This window comes from Sciurus vulgaris (genome assembly GCF_902686455.1).
Source record: "Sciurus vulgaris genome assembly, chromosome: 8".
NCBI lineage: Eukaryota > Metazoa > Chordata > Mammalia > Rodentia > Sciuridae > Sciurus > Sciurus vulgaris.
The window spans coordinates 55,014,405-55,035,343 of record NC_136468.1 but is presented as its reverse complement, the minus strand read 5'-3'; the positions used below and the strand labels follow the sequence as shown (position 1 = coordinate 55,035,343).

The 20,939-nt window shown below is 36.9% G+C and overlaps 1 protein-coding gene across 17 annotated transcripts in view; it reads left to right on the top strand.

Annotated features, from left to right (window-relative positions):
• Window positions 1–4,716: 4,716 nt before the first annotated feature.
• Window positions 4,717–20,939, top strand: part of ADAM22 (ADAM metallopeptidase domain 22) — a gene marked incomplete at its 3' end in the record, with an annotated part of 216,953 nt that continues 200,730 nt past the window's right edge. For 5 of the 17 annotated variants that reach the window (XR_013765860.1, XM_079151666.1, XM_079151667.1 and 2 more), the window contains exons 1-2: window positions 4,718–5,072; window positions 5,534–5,694. Coding sequence is in view for 16 of the 17 variants with exons in the window: in XM_079151666.1 (XP_079007792.1) it covers window positions 4,988–5,072; window positions 5,534–5,694 (246 nt within the window). Of the gene's footprint in view, window positions 5,073–5,533; window positions 5,695–20,939 lie in introns of all 17 variants that reach the window. The other 12 variants (XM_079151676.1, XM_079151671.1, XM_079151670.1 and 9 more) reach the window with 5 other exon arrangements.

Below are 20,939 nucleotides of genomic sequence, written 5' to 3'. Positions count from 1 at the left end.
AGAATTTTATTATTTACCTTTAACTTTAGGAAATTCCTTCAAATGTGACTCTTATCCCAATTTGGTAATAGGAGATGAAAGGAAGAATGGCATTGAACTATAGATAATGCTTTGAAATACATGTGAGGATTCCCTCAGTCTTGTTAAAAAAATAATTTGCAAAAGATAAAATTCAAGTGTAAAAAATTTTGACTTTATAGATAAGTTACTTTTGCATTCAGATATATTTTTATAGTAGTGAAGCATTTATACCAATGACATTTTTTTCACAGTCAGGTATTGGTGTCAGGCATAGTGGAACACACCTATAATCCAGGTTTGAGCCCAGCCTGGGCAACTTAGACCATGTTTCACATTCAAAACAATAAAGGGCTAGGGAATGCAGTGGTAAAGTGTCCCTGAGTTCAATCCCCAGTACTGAGCTGGGGGATGCAGGGGGAGCATTGAATATTATTACAAATAACTAAAAATTAAACTTGGTTAACTTAATTTTTTGAAACTCTTTATGGTTCCCAATATATGATTTCACATGAGTTCACATGATTTCAGGTATATACTAAAGTACTTGGACAAGATCAAGGAGAAAATAGTGACTTTTCAACAGCTTTATACCATTGTAAGTTACTATTGTAGCATTTTCTGTAACAAATGCATGTGTATATGTGAATCTCAAATTTTGTAGACAGCCTTATAAAAACCTAGAAACTTAGAAAATTGCAGGTTTATCTGCCCTTCAGTTACTTGTATTTTCCAAAATTTCCCAAATAATTAGGAAGTAGTTATATTTGCCATATGATACTTTGACATTAGAGTAATGATCTCGTCAATTTTCAGTGTTAGTGTTTGCCCCACAATTGTTGAGTATCAATTTGCCTCAGTTACATTTATTAAGGAGAAAAGGACTCAAGCTTGAACCCATTGTTAAATTTTATTTTTGACATTTTTAAAACTATTTTGAACACTGGATTTTTAGAACACCCCTAAAATCTTCATAATGAATACTGAGGGTTTTTTTTAATGTTTAAATTTCAGTTCACTTGAAACAGTGCTATACGTTGTAAAAAGACTATCACATAAAGTTTGTATGGGTTGAGCTACGCAGACAGACATCTAGCCAAGGAGAGAACTTTGGGTAGAAAACCAGCCTGTTATTTGCAACAAGTAGTGCAAATGACAATAAGGATGCATCCCCAGAGCACTTCTTCCCCTCCTCAAATAGCACTTAATTCTGGTTTGGTTTCCAGATTTGCTCACAAAAGGACATTTAATCGTTTTTTAAAAAATATTTTTAGTTGTAGATGGACACACTACCTTTATTTATTTATGGTTTTATTTGGTGCTGAGAATCAAACCCAGTGTTTCACATGTATTTGGCAAGTGCTCTACCACTGCACCACAACCCCAGTCCCAGGACATTTAATCTTTAATCTACCAAGGCATTTTAAAGTAGGATTCTTCAAAGATTCCTCAGCAAAGTAGATAATCAATTGTTGAAAGTCACATACTGCTGGATGCAGTGACACATGCTTGTAATCCCAGCAGTACAGGAGGCTGGGGCAAGAGGATCTTGAGTTCAAAGCCAGCCTCAGCAACTTCCCAAAACCCTGTCTCGAAAAATTTAAAAAGGACTGGGGGTGTGGCTCAGTGGTTAAGCACCCCTGGGTTCAATCCCTGGTACGTTCAATCAATCAATCAATGTCATATGCTTTGCCAAAAATGTCCATACAAGAAATCCCTGGTAAGCACATAAGTAGAATTCTGTTATCCAGAGCACTACAGTTGAAAAGTGTTAGGAAGTGGGGTGGAGGAAGACACCTTAAATAATGATCAGCAAAGGATGAGTAGTGTTAGCATTCAAAGTTAGCTTCATTTTACCTAGAGGTAGAAACAGCAGTGAAGACAATGTGGTTTTGTGACTCAAAATTGAATGCTTATTTTCCCAAGATTGACAAATGAAATTGTAGCACAAGGTATATTTTACACATCATAAAGTTTTTGTGTATTACCAGATGAATTTTATTTTTTAAGCAGTGTTGCCAGGATGGATGTGCATGTAAGTCTGCCATCTAAAGGATATATTAAAATGCTTAAAATTAATAAGTGCTATATATTTAAATATTACAAATTTCTATAAATGTAGTTTTGATTGTGAAACCAAAGAAAATTTTTATGTTATACTTTTCAGAAATCATTCCAATAATAAAGTGAGATGTAAGAATAATGGACCTCTTTCTATAGATGGAAGAGTTTTAAAGCACAATAAATGTAAACTAAACCTTTGCTGAGCTAGCTGAATCTTAAAACCATGAAGCAGCCAGGTTTAAAAAAAAAAAAAAAAAAAAAAGTCTAAAACAATGCCAGTCACAGTGTAGGCTACTCCAGATATAATTGGGCCCAAATTACCTTAGATAAGAGCCACTGTGAATTTGCCTGTATTACATTATTTGTCATGGGTAGGGTGGGGCAAAAGCTGGAAGATTGACATAGTACAAAGAAAAGTCAAAAGAAAGGTCAAGTAGTTCAGCATTTTAGCTGCATTAGTTATAGGGCTGTTTAATGGTACCAAACAAGTATTATGACAACTATGCTTCCACAAATTCCAATCAAGAAATTACCCTTTCTAGCCAGGTGTGGTAGGTTCACATCTGTAATCCCAGCAATTTGGGAGGCCAAGGCCAACCTCAGCTATTTAGCAAGACCCTGTCTCAAAAAATAAAACAAGATATAACCCAGTGGTCAAGCACCACTAAGTTGGATCCCTGGTACCAAGAAAAACAAAAACAAAAACAGAGATTACCCTTTCTGCATCCAGAGGCAGCAATATACCCCACCTCATCACCTATACACACTAATGATTACAAACAACTTAGGTTAAAAAGAAAATTTTAGGTCTTTGCAAATAAGTTCTTTACCATTAATTAGCAGTCTTAATTATGTTGGCAATATTTGAGGGAAGTAACCTCTTTAAAATCCTATATAAAAAAATTTAGGAAGAACTCAGATCAATTAAGAGGCAAAAATAATTTGTCAGTAACAAAGCAATAATTTTTTTTTTTTTTTTCCAGAAAGTACCTAATTCTCCACTGAAGCTGGCTTGGCCTTATTTGAAAACCCCAAGGGCCTAAACTGTGATTTCCTTATTGAGGCTGGCCATAAATTCCTCACAACATCTTTTTCTACCACTGAACATCCAGAATCTTTGAATCTGCCTGGTTGTAGGATTGCAGAGCCCTTTCCTTCTTGGGGCTTTCACTAACAGCTGGAGTCTTTCTTATAAATGGTTTGAAACAGTATTCCTAGATGGAATCTACTGCCTCCAGAACCTGAAGAGGACCACCAGGCATCATACTTCCTTATGTTTGGAAGGTTCAGTGTACAATACTTTGTCTTTTCCTCTGGATGGGATATTCTGGCATGCCCCCTAACTACTGGAACTCTAAAGATGTTATACTGTGTAGCAGGTTTCTGAATCCTTCATCCTCTGGAAAACTTGTTTTCCTTCCTTTCTTTTTCAGTAATAGGGAATGAACTTGGGGCCAGTTTCCCATTGAGCTATGTTCCCAGCCTTTTTCTATTTTTTTAGGTTGAGACAGTGTCTCACTAAGTTGCCTAGACTGGCCTTGAGACAGTATTCCTCCTGCCTCAGCCTCCAAAGTAGCTGGAATTACAGGTGTGTGCAACCACACCTGGTTGCAGAAAACATGTTTCTTTTTAAAATTTCCAACGTACTAGCAACTTCTTGCATATTTAGTCCAATAAATATGATATCACCAATATAATTAATTAATGTGATACTCTACATAGGATCTGGATAGCCGAAATCTCTTCAAATTATAACGAAGGACAAGAAAGTTCATATAGGCATGGGGTAAAACTATAAATGTACACCGTAATTCCCCTGTGAATGCAAACTACTGGGCTACATCTTCAGCCTTTCTTATTTTTTATTTTTGAGGTAGGGTCTTACTAGTATTTGGAACTAGAGGAAAATAGAATAATTGACTTGAGAAAGTAAAGTTCCCCATGTCTGGTTTTCAAATATAGGTTGGAGGCAGGCAGATATTCGAGAAAGAACAAAAATGTTCTCGAGAGTTAAGCTAATTCATACAAGCGTCTGCCTTAGCCTTTACCAGGAGGTCGTCCCTGACTCCTAGAGGTCCTCCTTTAGGTAGTTCCAGGACATGTTCCACACCGTAATGTAAAAACAAAAACAAATATAGAAACAAACCCGGCCTTCTTACTCAACTGCGTTTGCGCAGGGGACTTATACCAGTGTCCTTCACCATTGTCAACAACCTACCACATAGTAGGTTCTCCAGCCGTGTTTGTTGAATGATTAACTTACCCTATTCTTAGAGTATTGTTCCCTGATACTAACTTTAGCTACTAATTTGTGGGAAACATTATAGTTCATCCAGGACGTTGCGGATGAATACTCGCTGCCACAACAGCACAGCGCAGAGCCAGGAATCCTGACAGTGATGACCACTGGTTCCTTCGTGTTTTTCCTCCCTCTGGTCTACAGGATGTAAAGAACCTTGGGGTCACGAGCTCGCGGTAGTGGGAGCCGTCTGGGAGACCAGCAGGACGCTTAGAGAACTACATTTCCCAGCTGACTCCCGCGCGCGCCCCTACTGGTGCGCTAGGGGCGAGTGCACCGGGCGCTCGCTCCCTGCCGAGTGCTCGTCGCCCGGCTGAGCCTGTGCCAGGGTATGAGGTGGGAGGCGCTAGAAACCACTTAGCTACAGCCAACCGCCCAATGCAGCACTTGCTCGCTCCCCCCGCCAGCGGAAGCGCCCGCGGAGCACAATGCAGCACTGAGGCAGCGCCGCGGTGGAGGCTGCAGCTCCTTGGCAGCTGCAGCATCGGCCCGGGCTGGGAGGGGGCGGCTGAGGGAAGCCAGAGGGCTCAGAGCTAGGAAGCAGGACCCAACTGCTCCGACATGAGAAGCTGAGAGTCTCGGGCGCGGCGGGTTGACAGGAGCATCATGCAGGCGGTGGCGACTGCGTCCGTGCCCTTCTTGCTGCTCTGCGCCCTGGGAACCTGCCCCCCGGCGCTCTGCGGCCGGGCAGGTAAGTTCGCCACCCTCTGTAGCTTCGGGCCGTACCATTTTCCTGGAATCTTTGGAGCCCTCAGGCTCATTGAAAAGGGGCACCCCCATTTCCCAAGTGCGCGGGGAGATTTTTTTTTTTTGGAAGGGTGATGAGAAGCGGAGCAAAAATACATGTGTGGGGGCGCGCGGATGCATGAGAAGCCTTGGGTCAGATGCCTGTTTTTCTTCTGAGGAGGAATGGGGAGACTGGGAAAGGGGTACCCTGCTTTTGGGCCCCGATCCTGGATGCTCTCAGATGAGCTGGTCCAAGGCTCTCCAGCTGGTGCCTTTGCGTCCTTTCCAGATGGGGTCCGGGAGGGAGGAGGCGGTGGAATTTTCGTGAGGGAGAGATGTAGGACCACGGGAGGGACAAGTGAGGGTCAGGGTCTTTATTTTTGCCTTTTCTCTCCACTCTCTTCTGCCCCCCTTCCTGCCTGGAAGGAGACGCCTCTTTGACGGAGCTGGAAAGGAGGAACGAAAACCGCTTCCTGGAGCGCCAGAGCATCGTGCCACTGCGCCTCATCTACCGCTCAGGAGGCGAAGACGAAACTCAGCACGAAGAGCTCAACACACGGGTGCGGGGCGACCTCGGTGGCCGGCAGGTGAGACGCGGGATGCGGGAGGTGGTCCTTCGCGCGGCCTGGCTACCCGCGACCTCACGTTTGCTCTGTTGCCCTGGAGACGCAGTGACTTGGGTGAAATGAGCGCAGTCCTAATGCGAGTGATGGGAAAAAAAGGGGAAAAAAGGGACCAAAAAAAATAAATAAATAAAATAAAATAACCAAAAGAAGCACTGCTGAGGGCTTTCCTTTGCTCCAGGGGAGTAGGGGAGTTTGGGCGGGATGCCTCCAGCAGTGCAGTAACCTGAGTGAAGGAGTCGGAAGGGAGTAGACCCTTTCTTTCATCCTAGTCAAGCAAAAACCATGGATAGGGAGGAGGTTATATATGGGCAAGTTTGCATCATCATTGTTGTTTTAATGCTGAAAGCTAAGACTTTATAACCCAAGATTGGTACTATAGAAGAATGGGGGAGGAGTGCGGCGTGGAGGCATTCCTAGGAAACACAAACTGTAAAAATAAGTTAAACTTAAGTTCTCTGATCACTTAGATTTGTGGACACCAAAGATTCACCTCTACTTTGTACAAAAGGAGTTGCCCCTACCCCTTACTTCATCGGTAGCAGTTCTCTTGGTGTAATTAGGGCTGTTTTGTTTTTTTGCATATAAAAATTATTTTAAAAACCCAGTTTATTATTGTATCTGTATTTAGATCAATATCGCATATTCACAGATATGTCTGAAAATTATTTTAAATCTACTAGCTAATTTTATTAAATATTTTGGGAGCCCTGTAAATAGTTTTTTGATTTATAGATATAAACCTGGCAGGCAGTTAACCCAAATGTAAGTACATATTAAGATAGAACTTATTCATATAGATGAAAATTTTTCTAAATTTTACTGAAGCAAAGGCAAGCTGAATATTTTCACGTGTCCTAAGTATACTCACCAACGCTTTAAGATGTATCTGGATGAAGTGATATTTATACTGACTTATCCATATGTGTTAAATATGTAAAATTATAAAAATATTATTTAAAATCTCTATTTGTAGTCAAATGCTTGATTCTGTTAAAATTTTGCCAATATAAGGCATTAATTTAAGGACTACTATTATATCCATCAAAGTTAGATTATTGTAGTAGAAAACATAATATTCCAGTCTTTAATGAGGGAGTCTATTTTCCTTATATTTTTTACTTGTTTCCATTGGAAAACTGAAGGAGAAGAGAGCATAGTTTTCTAATCTTATTTTTCAAATAATTAAGAGTGTTTTCCTAAAGAAATATTCTTGCAACCTTTGATTATAAAGAATATCAATCACACATAAAACATAAAATAACATAATGAACCCCCAGTTTGAATGACTAGCAACTGATGGCCAGTCTTGTTTTATCTCTACTCTCTCTACTTATTTTCTTCCCCTTCTTGTATCATTTTGAAGCAAATCATATTTCGTTTGAAATAAATTTAAGTAATACACCCCCAAGAAAGCTTCAAATATCATATATGTATATATGTATATATATGTATATATATAAAATGTCTGTTTGAAATGGATCAAAATAATGCCTAGAAGCTGCTATTATTTTTTTTTTTTTATGCCTCTTTTAATGTAAGTTTCCTCTCTCCATTTCTTTGGTTTTTTTTTTTTATGATTTATTTATTAAAGACTTGAAGTCTTTCATCCTGTAGAGTTTCCCAGAGTCAGAATTTTGCTGAGATAGGGCAGTGCTTTAAAACAAATCACAGATACTTTCTGGGAGAGGAAGGACAGAAGGAAGTAGAGATACAGAAAGATAAACCGCAGGATCGTACCTGGGAACTCTTGAGTCTTTGCCTCATGCTGGCAATGCTGTCTTTAGTACCTTCTGACCTTCTGTGTCTTGGTGAAACATCAACTCTTTGAAAAACAGGCCAGTCCTTTTCTCACCATGCATAAGGCACCACTTCTGCAGTTTTTTGATTCATAGACCTATCCACTGGGGGCAGAAAATACCTCCAGGCCCCTGCAGCTTTTACTTCCTACAGCAATAAATCTGAGAATTGAGAAGAATGACTAACTTTTGGTGAGGTGTGAATGAATTGATAGAATTTTGGTTAAACATTGTGAACAGATTATGAATTCAAGTCAGAAGTCAAAGTTTGTGTTGTCATCAAAGTAATTATTACAAGAAATCATTACAAGAAATTGCCCCTGTGCGTGGCACATAGGCCTGCAGAGTATGTCTTGATGTCTGCATCACCTAGGGATCCACTGCAGTTCAGCACGCTCCTTAAACAACTGCTGGAAATCATTGTCAACTAGCGCTGGATCTGGCATTTAGGATTGCAAAGACCTAGTTGGCATAGGCCAGTTTTAACTACAATTAGGAAACTAAGACATTTTCTTGCACTTCTGGAATTTCTGGTTTCCTAAGAGTTGTCACTGGACCTGAAAAAATAAGTTGGTTTTATATGGCTCTTGTTATTTCTTTGGTAATTAAATAGATAAAACTTCCTGTACCTTAGTTATCCACAGATATTTTTAGTATTTTTTTGTGTTGCAGAGATAAAATTAGGATGACCTTTTTGTGAACTCACAAAATTTATACTTGTCAATTCATTTATTTAAAAGACATTTATTTACATGCACTCCTGCTTTGAGTAATTTTTGTGCAAGGACCTAGGGATTTAGAGTTAAAAGACCCAGTTCTAGCCTCTAAGGAGTTCACAGACAAATGAGAAGATGAATGAATGAATAAGCAATTCCTCTTTGCCCTTCCCCATGGTTTTCTGGAAGTAATCACATATGGCTGTGGAAGCAGAGAAGTTCCATTACTAACGCAGGAAAGCAGTCAGAGTGGGCTCTCTGGAGGAGGTACTGTCTGAACTGTGTTTTAAGAGCAAGTTAGGAATTGTCTACTTGAAAAGGAGAGAATGGGATGGCCAAATGAATGGAGAGCAAGGACATAGGCATGTGGGAGTCTGGACATGTCTTTGTGAACTGCAAATAGTTAAGCCTTAAGGGACCAATGAGACAAAAGAAAAAAGCAGGGAATTGATGCTGCAGCACTTTCTTGACTTGCTGAGGAATGTGGACTTAGTCCTGAAGGCTGTCCAAGGATTTCAGTAAGAAGCATTAATTGGCTAGATTCATGTTACCGCAGGATGGTTCTGATAGTTAGAAATGAATACTTTTAATTTCCAAGAGTCAATGAATATGATTGTTCACTTTTACTCACTGGTAAATGCCAGTTCACATTATCATTAAGCTTCATAAGAACTTAGTTACTAAATAAACTAAAAATACTGTGTAATGAGTTAATATCTGTAAAGCTGGGCATATAGTAAGTTAATGTTTGTAAAACTGGGCATATAGTAAATAGAACAATGCTGGGCATATAGTAAGTACTCTATGTTAAATAACATTAACTCCCACAGGCTGCTTGAGTACTATTTAGAAATTTTATGACATCACTGGAATGCAAAATGGTGTCCTAATTACAGGAGTGTAACATTCCCAGAAGTGAGTTACAAGTTACCCAGATTTACATGACTGAGTGGAACTGAATTGTCCTGGAGAGAATAGACCTTATATGTCATTTAAATTAGTTCAGGAATCATTTCTCACCTAATAAGATCAAGCAGTTGACATGTATTATTCAATGATTCATAAAACTCATAAGAACTATAACAGAATAAAACACCTTAATTTTATTCTTAATGTGTCAATGTTTCAGTTTTCAGCCCTAAATGGAAACACACAATCTTTATTTTGGAAGAAAGTTAATTTAAGTTCTGTTTAAACAATTTGATGAATGTGAAATAGTGATTTTGTTGATGAGTCCATCTTGTAAAAAATTTCCTTTTTGCATGGTCAGTTACTTTAATGCACATTTTATTTTTTATTCCAAGTGGGATGATTAGCCTATACTAAAAGCTTATTATGCCATAAAGTCCTAAAAATGGTAGTCAAATGATCATACTTGATTGTGGGTAACCTTGGTATCCTCAAGGTTGTCTACCTAGTTTGAAGTAATTTCAGTCTTGGAAGGTAGCACCAGAATAAAATAATCAGTCTTTCTTTTGTCTTGAAAGTATTTATGGTAAAGGGATTGCACATATTAGGTAAAAAGATAAAACTTTTTTTTTAAGCTGGCTACCTATTTGGGCAAGATATCACCTACTTAGTCTTACTGATGATTTGATATTGATATTCATAATCTTGCAATTGCTATTTTTTAGAATAACCACCTTAATGATTACTCATTTTTTGCCTGCCAAGCATCATAAATTTATTGTAGCATCAAAGATAGGTTATTTGGTAGTTTATTTTGTTGTGTGGTCACCTCATAAATTTTCCATAATTTGTTTTATATTCAGGGAGTATATTTCTCTACAAATAGCAGATGTTCTTTTTGTCAGTGAATTAGGTGGGCCACATTTTTTCCCACTCTCTCTTCCCCTACAAAGTGTCATAGCTTCTCAAGTAGTTGGTCAGGTACCAAGGACATAGGTCTACAATTTATTAAGAGTTTTGGAAACCAGTAATGAATGGAGAAAATGCAATATGATAGCAAGATTGAAAGTAGAAGGTGTGCTCTATTTTGTCTGAATATATGTATACATATACCTAAGTATGGAAGAGCTGTACTTAAAATTGTGCTGTTTCACTTGGGAGCACTGAGTCAGCTTGACAGTAAATTGTCTGCAATACTGCTTCCCTGGTGGTAAAGGGATCCCAGGAATTGCAGCTTTGGGGGTATTTTGCAAAGATAGCACAGACATCTTTTTTTTTTTTTGATTAAGGTTTGTACCAATCAAAATTTTGTTATACCACCATAAATAGGACAGGAACATTTCACAGTGCATTTTGGTTCCCCTACCAACCTTCTTTTACAAGAAAGTCAAAATCAGAATTATGCAGTTTCCTTTAAGTTCTTACTCAAATTTACATAACTAAGTGGAATTTAAGAGTCCTAGAGAAAAGAGACATTATAAGTCATCTAACCTAATTTAGGAATTACTTCATTTCTACTCTGTGAGATCCCAATTAGTGTACATATTTTTTGCTATCTTTGAAATTCTACCTACTAATTTTACTGTGCACAAAAGGAACCAGTTTTCATCACTTCTTTCCTGCTATAATCAAAACTATGAGTGACTCTATCTTCTTCCTGGAAGGAGGCAGGAGGGTAAGTTATAATCTTTAAGGGTAAGCCCCCAGTGACCCAACTCCTCCAGCCACACCCACCTGCCTACAGGTACCACCAAGTTCAGTAGTTCTCTCAAATTATTGATCTATACAGTGGATTAATCCACTGACTATGTTAATGTTCTCATAATCTAATCATTCCACCTCTGAACATTCCTGCATTAACACAGGAGCTTTCGGGGCAAACCTCATATCCAAACCATAACAAATATCATGAGGCTAATTTAGGGCCACATTTATCATTAAGTCTCATGGAAAGCCCCAAAGAGAAAGAAGATGTTCATAGAAATGGGGTGGGGAAAGAAAAGGAAGGGGAATAATGAGAAGGTAGAAGGAAAAGAAAATCAGGAAAAGAGAAAAATACATGTAATAGAATTTCTATATATGTTATGTTATACACTAAAATATTTAATATATAGTAATTTATGTGGTAGAACTCGATGTGCCAAATAGTCTTTTGATTGCCTGATGTACATTAACTTGTCCCATCCTCAAAAAAATCACTTATGATAGGTTGATAACTTACCTGTGAAATCACAGAGCTGAGAAGGGGTTCGAACTCAAGCACTACATCTCCACTGCCCTGGTTATATAATCGACCACTATGCTAAACTGGTCTTGTGGTAGAGGGAACTGACAGTACTTCAGATGTCGTTCAAGACATTTGGATGTCTTTGGCAATGGAAGCAGAGATTTCTTATATTTATTCCATTGGAACAACATATTTCTTGCAGTACTTGAAAAATATACATAATAATATATGTATATTAAAGTTTCATTAATTTTACACCTTTAACATATATGTATGTATAATAATATGTATGTGTGTGTATATATAAAAGTTGTATTATATATAAAATTGTATTTTCCATTTTTATTTTTGAGGTAGTAATAGAAAATATAGAGATAATTTGACATTTAAAAGGTGAATAATAACCTCTTGAAGGATGTGTTCTGCTTGTAAATACTTGATGGTTACATTCTTTCATTACAAATCAACATTTTTGGTATTCAGCAGTCAACACCAAAGTTACATATACTCTTTTGTGATCAAAGTTTCATAAACAGAAACTTTAAATGCTAAACAGGATCCACATTCATATATCCTTCATCAAAAGAAAAAGGTACAAAATATCTTTTGTGTCTTTATAGTGTTAGAAGCTGGAGAGTCCCGAATGTCAAATCATCCAGGTAATAGAGACACAAAGTCAATAATGACAAAAAAAAAAAAAAAAAAAGATAGGTTCTGTGACTATCTAGTCAGATGTGTTTACTCTGGTAATAAAAGCACTAGAAAGAAAACAGGGAGAAAGAGTTGGAAAAATAAGAGTTAACAATTAACATTTTTTGAACATTTACCAGGTACCAGACATTGTGTGAATGATTTACATGTTTTTTGTTTTGTTTTGTTTTTGTGGTACTGGGGATTGAACCCAGGGCTACCAACTGAGCTATCTCCCCAGCCCTGATTGACATGTATTATCTCTCATTATGAAATAGAAACTATTATATCCATTTTAAAAATGAGGAAACTGAGACTTAGAAGCTAATTAAGCTGCTCAAGACCATAAAGCTAGAAAATGGTAGAACTGGAAAAGGATTCTCAAAGAAAATGTTAGAAATCAACATCAAATAATCTTTTTATAAAATGTTTGCAACTTATTTAATATAAAATTTCTCATTCATCTCTATGTTGGAACATACCTAATGTTATTTATTCAAGAAACTGTTGATGCTGCCCAGGTCTCTGCAGCTAACTTGCAATTACATTACACATAATTAAAATAGAGTTCAACATGCTATATTTTAAGATATAAATATGTCATGTAGAACATGACTTTAGACTTCTTGGTGCTGTTTATGTCTGATTATGTCATTTGAATTCCTTTTAAGATAGAAATATGTTTTGTTTTTCCCAGCACAAGTTATTATATGTTACTTGATTTTGAAAATAAAACTAAAAATGCTGTACCATGATCCAGAAATATCAGTAGTTCTAACTGGAAAGAGAAGGAAAAAGGAATTTTCTCATTCTTCTTGCCCCCAGATCAATTTTGTTGTTTGTGTTGAAGAGATTTTTCAGGGTCATATGTATCAGCAATGGTTAATGAAGACTTTTTGTCTCCTTTTTAAAAATTAATTTTGTACCAGGGGACTTTAGCACTCAGCCAGAGTTGCCCTTTTGTTGCATTTTTTTGTCCCAAGTAAAGATCATCAGATAACACTTCGAAGAGGAGAAATCAATGATGCTTTCCTTGAGGCAGGGCCTGGAGAGTGCTCCTTTTGCAATGGTTTTAAAATGACCTACCCAAGGCAGTAGAACTCCTAGTTGACAGTTTTGCTAGACTACACACTCTGCTTTGCACTGCCTCATGTCTCTAACCTTTACCTCTAAAGGGTCAATTTCTCTTCAGATTTTTTTTTTTTTCCAGTTTACCTTTTAAATGGGCTTGTTTGAAAGAAGTTGCCTTCATGTCCTCCAGTAGTGAGATAAGGTGTTGAGGCCAGGCTGATACAAGAATTTGCTATTCCTGGTCATAGCACAAGCTTTTCTTTAAGGAGTTTCTCTTGGATTAAATAGCAAGATGCTGCAGGGGGAACTGCTACTCGACAGAACCTGATCCTGCAAAATTTCCTTAAATTCCCTAGTGGTTTTTTAATGCATTTAGAATATCCAGTGTGGGGGTGTGGAGGGAGCGGGTCTATCCAGGCTTCCAGCTGTGGATCCTCAGCAGGCATAGGGCAGTCAAGGTTATGCCTCACCTGATGCTATTACTCTAGGATAGACTGGAGAGTGGGAAAGGATCATCAATCTGAGCAGGAGGAGGCTTTGCCCAGGGGCTTGGGGAAGACAAAGATCAGGAAAATCACAGATCAGTTAAAGAGAGAAGATGCTAGACCCGCCGTGCTGGGTCAATACAGTACCTCCTGGCTCAACTAGAGAGAGAGCTACCTGAAAGAGTCTGAGGGACTTTATGATTTTAAATCTCAACCATTTAGGTTTTAGTGGTTGGTTCCACTTTTGATCCACATTATGGGTTTTTTAAAGGAACCTTGTCTTTAGCCAGACTTGTTCTGATGGTCCCTGGGATTGCATTCATTCCCCCATGAATTTTAAGTGTTTTGTTCAGAGGAAAGAAACATAATTATTCAGCATAATGATAAATTTGAAAATGCATCTGTTAAAAAAATTCCCAGTATTCTCATTTAGTGCTGCCTGAAGTTTTCTAGAATACCCATCCAAGTATTCCTAACTACTGCTAAGCTGCAAGTCATACCAAATTCATAATCTACGGCAGGGGGGAGTATCCAACTCAATAATTACAAATTTTCCAAACTGCAGTTTATAAAGACTCTTCATTACTTCAACATACATTTATTTAACAAATACTATATACCATTTAAAATAAGCCTATTATTGCTCCTTTGAAGTTTCCTTTCCTCCTTCCTTTTCCCTCTTACCTCCTCCATTGTCCTCCCTCTTCCTTTTTCTTTCTTTCTTCTTAATTTTCCTCCTTTTACTCCTCCTTTCTCTTCCTCTTCTTCTTGGTTGGTCTTATAAAAGGTCTGCAGGGTTGTGGGAGAGGGATTTAAGGGGCCATTCTTCTCCCCCTTATGTAATTCAGATTCTATACATTGTGCCTTTCCTCAGTTGGGAGATGAAGCCTAAAGGTCAGTTTTCTTACTCATGTCAGAGTTTTTGATTCTCTAAAAATCACACTAAATTTATATAAAATTAGCAATAGGCTTATTCTGAATGGCATGTGGTATTTGTTAAATGTATGATAATGAATGAAAAGTTTTTGTAAATTGGAATTTGGAAAGATTTAATTATTGAGTTGGATATTTTTGGTATTAGTCTTTGTCACAGACTGAATTATTGTCAAGGTGACTTTCGTATAAGCGGCAGCTTAGCAGAGTTAGGAGTACTTCGATGTGTGTTCCAGAAAATCTGTAGGTATTGTTTAATGAGAACGCTGGGGAATTTTTTAAACAGATGCATTTTCATAGTTACCATTACGGTGAACACTTAAGCTATTGTTTCTTAAGAAAAGATTTTGTAAACTTTGATAGAAATGTAAACATTATTGAAGATGATGAAAATTTTGACTCAGGACTAAAAAAATTATTCTTACACATGAACCATTCATACAGCATCATAAAATATAACTAGAACACTGCTTTCTTTCCAAATTATTTCCTCATAAAGTGCCTTTTAAGATGGACAGATTCTGATTGGGGTAGGTAAGGGAAATTCAAGATATATTCATTGCTGGCACTAAAGGTAGAACCATTTCTGAATGAGTAGGTAACTAGAGGTAAGACTATTTTAAACCACAGTGTACTTTTTTTTTTTTTTTTTTTTGATTCTCAGGATACCTTAAGGTAAAAAGGGGGAAAAATACTGATGCTGAGATACTAAGAATTCTTATTTGATGTAATTTCTGAGATAAGTTGAGCACATTGTTCTAATAGCTCTTAATATGATCTTGCACAGACAATGTTCTCATGGGTAATGAAGAAAAGTACCATTAATTTGTAACTTAAATCAGCTTAATATAAAATCTACTTGAAATTACTGATGATGAGTTGTTTAAATATTCTGATTATGAAATCTTGGAGTTTAGATTTGTAGAGTGTTGGGGTAAAATTATTTTAATTTAGTTGCATGGAAAAACATGGACTGAAATCCTGGCCCTTCATTTCATTTTTATTTCTTCCCAGCATTGAGTGCAGACAGCCTTATACACAACAAATGGTCAGCAAACAAATGTTGGCTGAATGGAATAGCTGATGCCCTGCCATGTGAAGGGCCCTGTTCATTTTTGTGCTCTCATATGCCTGTTGTTTTATTCGACTTTCCCTGGTTAGTTATTTCTTTACTTTGCTCTTTATCTCCTCACCTCTCAGTCAGGCTCTGTCACTCTCTTGTAGTCCTTTTCCATTTGTCATTTTCCTGTGAACATGGCTTCTTATTTTCTCTGACCTTTGGTTTATTTTGTATTTTTACCCCACTCTATTTCTGTCAAGTGTCTCTTTTTTCTCTTAGCAACTGAAGTAAAAACAAGTCTCTGGAAGGTTATTTACATTCAGTGTTGAGAACCATCCCTGTTGTATGTTGTTGGACTTAACTTATTTTGGAATTTGGAAAATGTGTTATAGTTCAACAAGCTTTCCATTTTACTACTTACCTTTAAATTGTATTTTGTATGGTTTTTCTTTTTCTGTTTGCTTTTTCTTTAATTTCCCTTGAGCCTCATTTATTTTCTTCATGGGTTATGGATTGAAGTGTCCATTCTGTTCCTCACAGCTGAAGTAATCATCTTTTTTTTTTTTTTTTTTTTTCAGTTCTCATTGCTCTCCTAATCCCCTGGGTTTAAGTTTTGAGTTATGTACCCAGTCCACCTCCTCACTTGGTGAGCATGACATGCTCAGAGTCTTCAATGGTGATTCATTGCTACAGGATAGTGATCCATTGCTCCACTGCTACAGGGTGCATATTTAGGATAAAGGAAGATGGGCACTTTTACACATATACTAAAAGTAGAACTTGTATCATAAACTTGGCATAAAATTGTGCATGCTTATGTGTGTGTTAGGGGAGGGGTGTGGGGCAATTACAACATGAATGTTAGTAGATCATGACCCTGTGACATAGACTGCAATCTTATGTTTGGTTATTCACATTGACCATTGTTTATTCACTGCTTAGTATTGTGCCTGACCTACAGAGTGTATTCAGTAAATATTTATGGTCTGTTTTATTTCAATTTTCGGTCTCAAAGATGCAGAGAAAAAGTTTTCTATAATCATTTATGTTGTTGATTTTATTTACTTTGGAGTTATTTCCCATAGAAATAAAGTTATAATACTTCTTTCCAAATGGAATATTCAATTTTTTTGTTGGGATGGGATGGAGAGAAGCATGATTCTCTTTCTACTTATGCCTAATCTCTGAACTCTTTGTTCCTCTTGCCCTCACATATTCCTGCTGGCCCAACAGAGTCACCCTGTCTTCAGTATGCCCAGGTTGTGTAGGATTCTTGGACACGTGAGTGTCTGCACTGATGTAGCTGTCCTTCTTCTTGGAATCTGAGGCAGGGTTTATTATGAAAGGCAAGGACGTGCTGATAAGAGGAGAGAGACTGACAGAGAAAGTGGCAGGAATTTAGACCTTGATTGGCATACTGACATTCCACTACCTAATGCTGCCTTGCTGTCTCCCAGCCACTTTACTCACTGTGACAAAATCATCCATGTCAGTTTATAGCCCCATCTCTCCTAACAAAAATAAATCCAAGATGTTTAACCTTTGTGTGTGACTTTATTCACCAGGCTTTGTCATTTGCTGCCTGGAGCTGCATTTTCTTTAAGACAATGATGTGTGTCTACTGAGAGAGTGACACACAGTGTTACTGATGGACCTGAATTCATATGACATATTCAGTCAATGATTTCCCTTAATATTTATTTCTCACTTTTTTAAACTATGATTTCAAACTGAAGATGACATCTTTTATTTTTTTCCACTGTAGCTAAGCCCCATATAACCGTTGTCTAATATTTATTTTATTTAAGTTTTTCTAATTTTTATCTCCCTTGTGTGGACTAACAAGTTAATGTAGAATATTTTTACTATATAGTATGAGTTAGTTATATAAGTTAATTATAATGGTATTTTATATTTTTATATATAAATGTACTATGTAATAAATATTTATATTAGTTAAATATTTGTTAATTATAAAATTTACTTATAATATTAATTGATGGTATAAGCTAATATAAAATCTTTTCTATTTTAAAAGATTTCTTAGGCAGTCATCCATATGGCACTCCGGGAAATCTCTATGCTTCTAAAAGATCTGTACATGCTGCTTTATATCTGAATGAAGCACCAGTAGAAGATAGTCATTTTAGTATGAGTACTTTTAAGTATATATACCATAGAATAAATAAGGAGCTGTTTTAAGATTAAAAGAAAGTAAGGACTTGTTTTGGGGAAGAGGCTCCACATCAAAAGATGAAGATCATGTAGCTGTTCAACAGCAAAGCACTCTGAAACAGTTTTCATGACTTCAGCAGACTTAGTGTAATCTCAGGAATAAAAAATTCATTTTACTTATGTGTATTTAAAAATAACTTTATTGAGATATAATTTGCATACCATAGATTTTACCCATTTAAAAATATCTACCATTCAAAGATTTTTGGTGTATTCAGAGATTGTGCAACAATCTCCACAATTTTAAAGCATTTTTATTACCTTATAAAGAAATCCCATAAATTCTTATAAAGAAATTTGTGTAAGCAAACACTAATCTACTTTTTTGTCTCTATAGATTTGCCTGTCTTTGAGATTTTATATAAATTGAATCATGCACTCTCTGATCTTTTGTAACTAGCTTCTTTAACTTAGCATAATACTTTCAAATTTCATCCATATTGTGGCTTGCATCAGTACTTCATTCCTTTTATTTGCTGAATAATATTCCATTATTTATAGGCAGCTGGGTTCTTTCTCTGACCATCATTTATACTGCTGTTATAAATATTTCTGTAAAAGTTTTTGGGTGGATGTGTGGACAGACACACACACACACACACACACACACACACACACACAAAATAAAAATATGTGCCATGAAATGGATCTTACTATTTTTATATGCAGTATAATACTTTTCATTCTACTCCATTCTATTTCATTTTCTAAAAAATCCTGACCGTGGTACACTAATTTCAGAAGCCCTTCTATGAAAACCAATATTGCCTTCATCCAAAATGTACTTATGCAAACAATAATGATTTTAATATTGTTTTAAAAATAATACTTTGATATATAATTCACATACCATAAAATTTTAACTGTGCAATCCAGTGTTTTTAATATAGCTTTTAATAACACTTACATTCATTCTCTATGCATTGTATTTCCCTGCTTGCCTTCCTCTTTTTATCATTGTATTGTCGTTGGTGCCATTATAAACTAGTTGTGCTCTTCAATTCACTTATTCAGCTTCTTATTAACATGACTCTGTGCCCGTGTTGGGTGTAGCCTTCCCCTCAGTGAAGAACTTCCATTTTCTTGCAGTAGATTCTTGAGTCTCATATTTAATAAATATTTTAACACTTAATCAATCAACCATGTGTTCCTAAATTTCCAACAGTTTTCAACAAGCATTCTTTCCAAAATCTGTTATTCCAAAGTTAATTGTTTGTATAATTTCTCCTTCTCAAGAAATAATTAGGTTAGAAGAAGTCCGTATGCTTCTATTTTAGCATCATATGTTCACAGCAGAAAGTGTTCAAGAAGAAAAAAGCCCAAGTGTAGATAGTATGTTAGTATTGTTGCTGCTTCTGATAGTGGGGCGTGTGTGTGTGACCGCGCATGCACACATACGTGTAGAGGATTCATGGGACAGCTCTTCTCCATTATGCCTTTGGGTCAGTTTTAGTCCCACCTTGACGAGAAAAACAGCTATACTTTCTTGTGCACCTTCTGGCCCTTGTGCAGTTGCGTATTTCAGTTATGTTCAAGCTATTAATCATGCCTTTTTTATAGCTCCTGTTCTCTGCAGTGTGTTTTCACTAGAACTAGAGATTCTTGAATTCTCTTTCCATCCTCCAGTTTGAATAATGAAGGAACTGAGGGGATTGGCAAATATTTAATAGACCTTGTTTCTTGTTCCTTTTCTTATGAGGTTGAAACTTACCAGCTCTGTAATTAAAAATTTTCCTTTTTTTTTTTTTTTTTTTTTAATAAATTTCAGGTTAAGACTCAAAAACTGTTTTGGTTAATACTGCCTCTGTGTGTGTGTGTGTGTGTGTGTGTGTGTGTGTGTGTGTTTATGAGAGAGAGAGAGAGAGAGAGAGAAAAAATTATTTCCTGTGATTTGATTTGGCTCACTCCACAAATATTTGTTGAGGGCCTACTATGTGACAGGCATTATTCTGGGCTATTGGGATATGCATGAGTGAATTTAAAAACTCTTCTGAATCTATTTTTTCTGTGGCCCATATTCTAGCAGATAAACAGAAACATATTAAATGATGAATTATATAGTGTGTTAGCAGGTATTTAGAACTAACAAAGAAAAAAATGCAGCGTGTTAATGAGGATTAGGAGTTCAGGCAAGTATGAGGGCAGAGATTGTAAATTTTTTCCCCTCCAATACTGAGAATTGATTCCAAGATCTCACACATGCGAGGCAAGCACTCTACCACTGCACTATACCCCCGGACTTAGGTTGTAATCTTTAAGAGGATAGTCCATTAGGCCTCAGAGAAGGTCACTTGGGAAAAAGGCTTGTAGGAAGTGGGGAATGAGCCCTGCAGGTATCTGAGGAAGAGCATCCCAGGGAGAGAGAAAAACCAGTTGGATGACCCCAAGGCCAGACTGCATCAAGTACGATAACATTGTGACTACTCCAAAGACAATTGATGATAAAGGTCTTAGTGGAAACTGTACTTGAGGGTGAATATTGGAATCATCCACATCTCTAGCAGTATTTTTGGTTTCTTCTTGTATCTCAGAATATTGGCTTATTTCACCAAGGAAGACCATACAGATTTTCAATATGGTGTCTACATTTAATCCATGCTCCTCCTCTTCTCACAGTCTCACAATACACTTCTTTGGGTCTTTCTTTGCAAGACAGTATTACTTTTGTATTTTTTAGTATGTACATGGTTATACATTACTCTTTTTGTGTGGTTGGTGGATATTTTTAGTTCCAACCCACCATAAAGCTTACCAAGCAGCAGATACTTTCTGCTGTGCCTCAGAGATGAGAGGCATACCTCCAAACCATCTCTGAACATATCCTGTTTCGCAAATGGAGCAAATAGGCCTAAATTACATTAAGACAGAGTTTTGTTAGCTAAGAGGAAAAATATGATGATGCAGCACTGGAACAGAATACAAATGGGAGTTGAGAAACTGTCTCAAGAACTTATAAAATAGGCCCAACAATCATTGTTCAAAATGCTTTTGAGTAGATATTTGTTTCCTCACAAGCAGGAGGAAGAATGAATCATATAACTCTTTGAAACTCCCTAAAGTTCAGAGTTCCATCCTTTTCCCTTT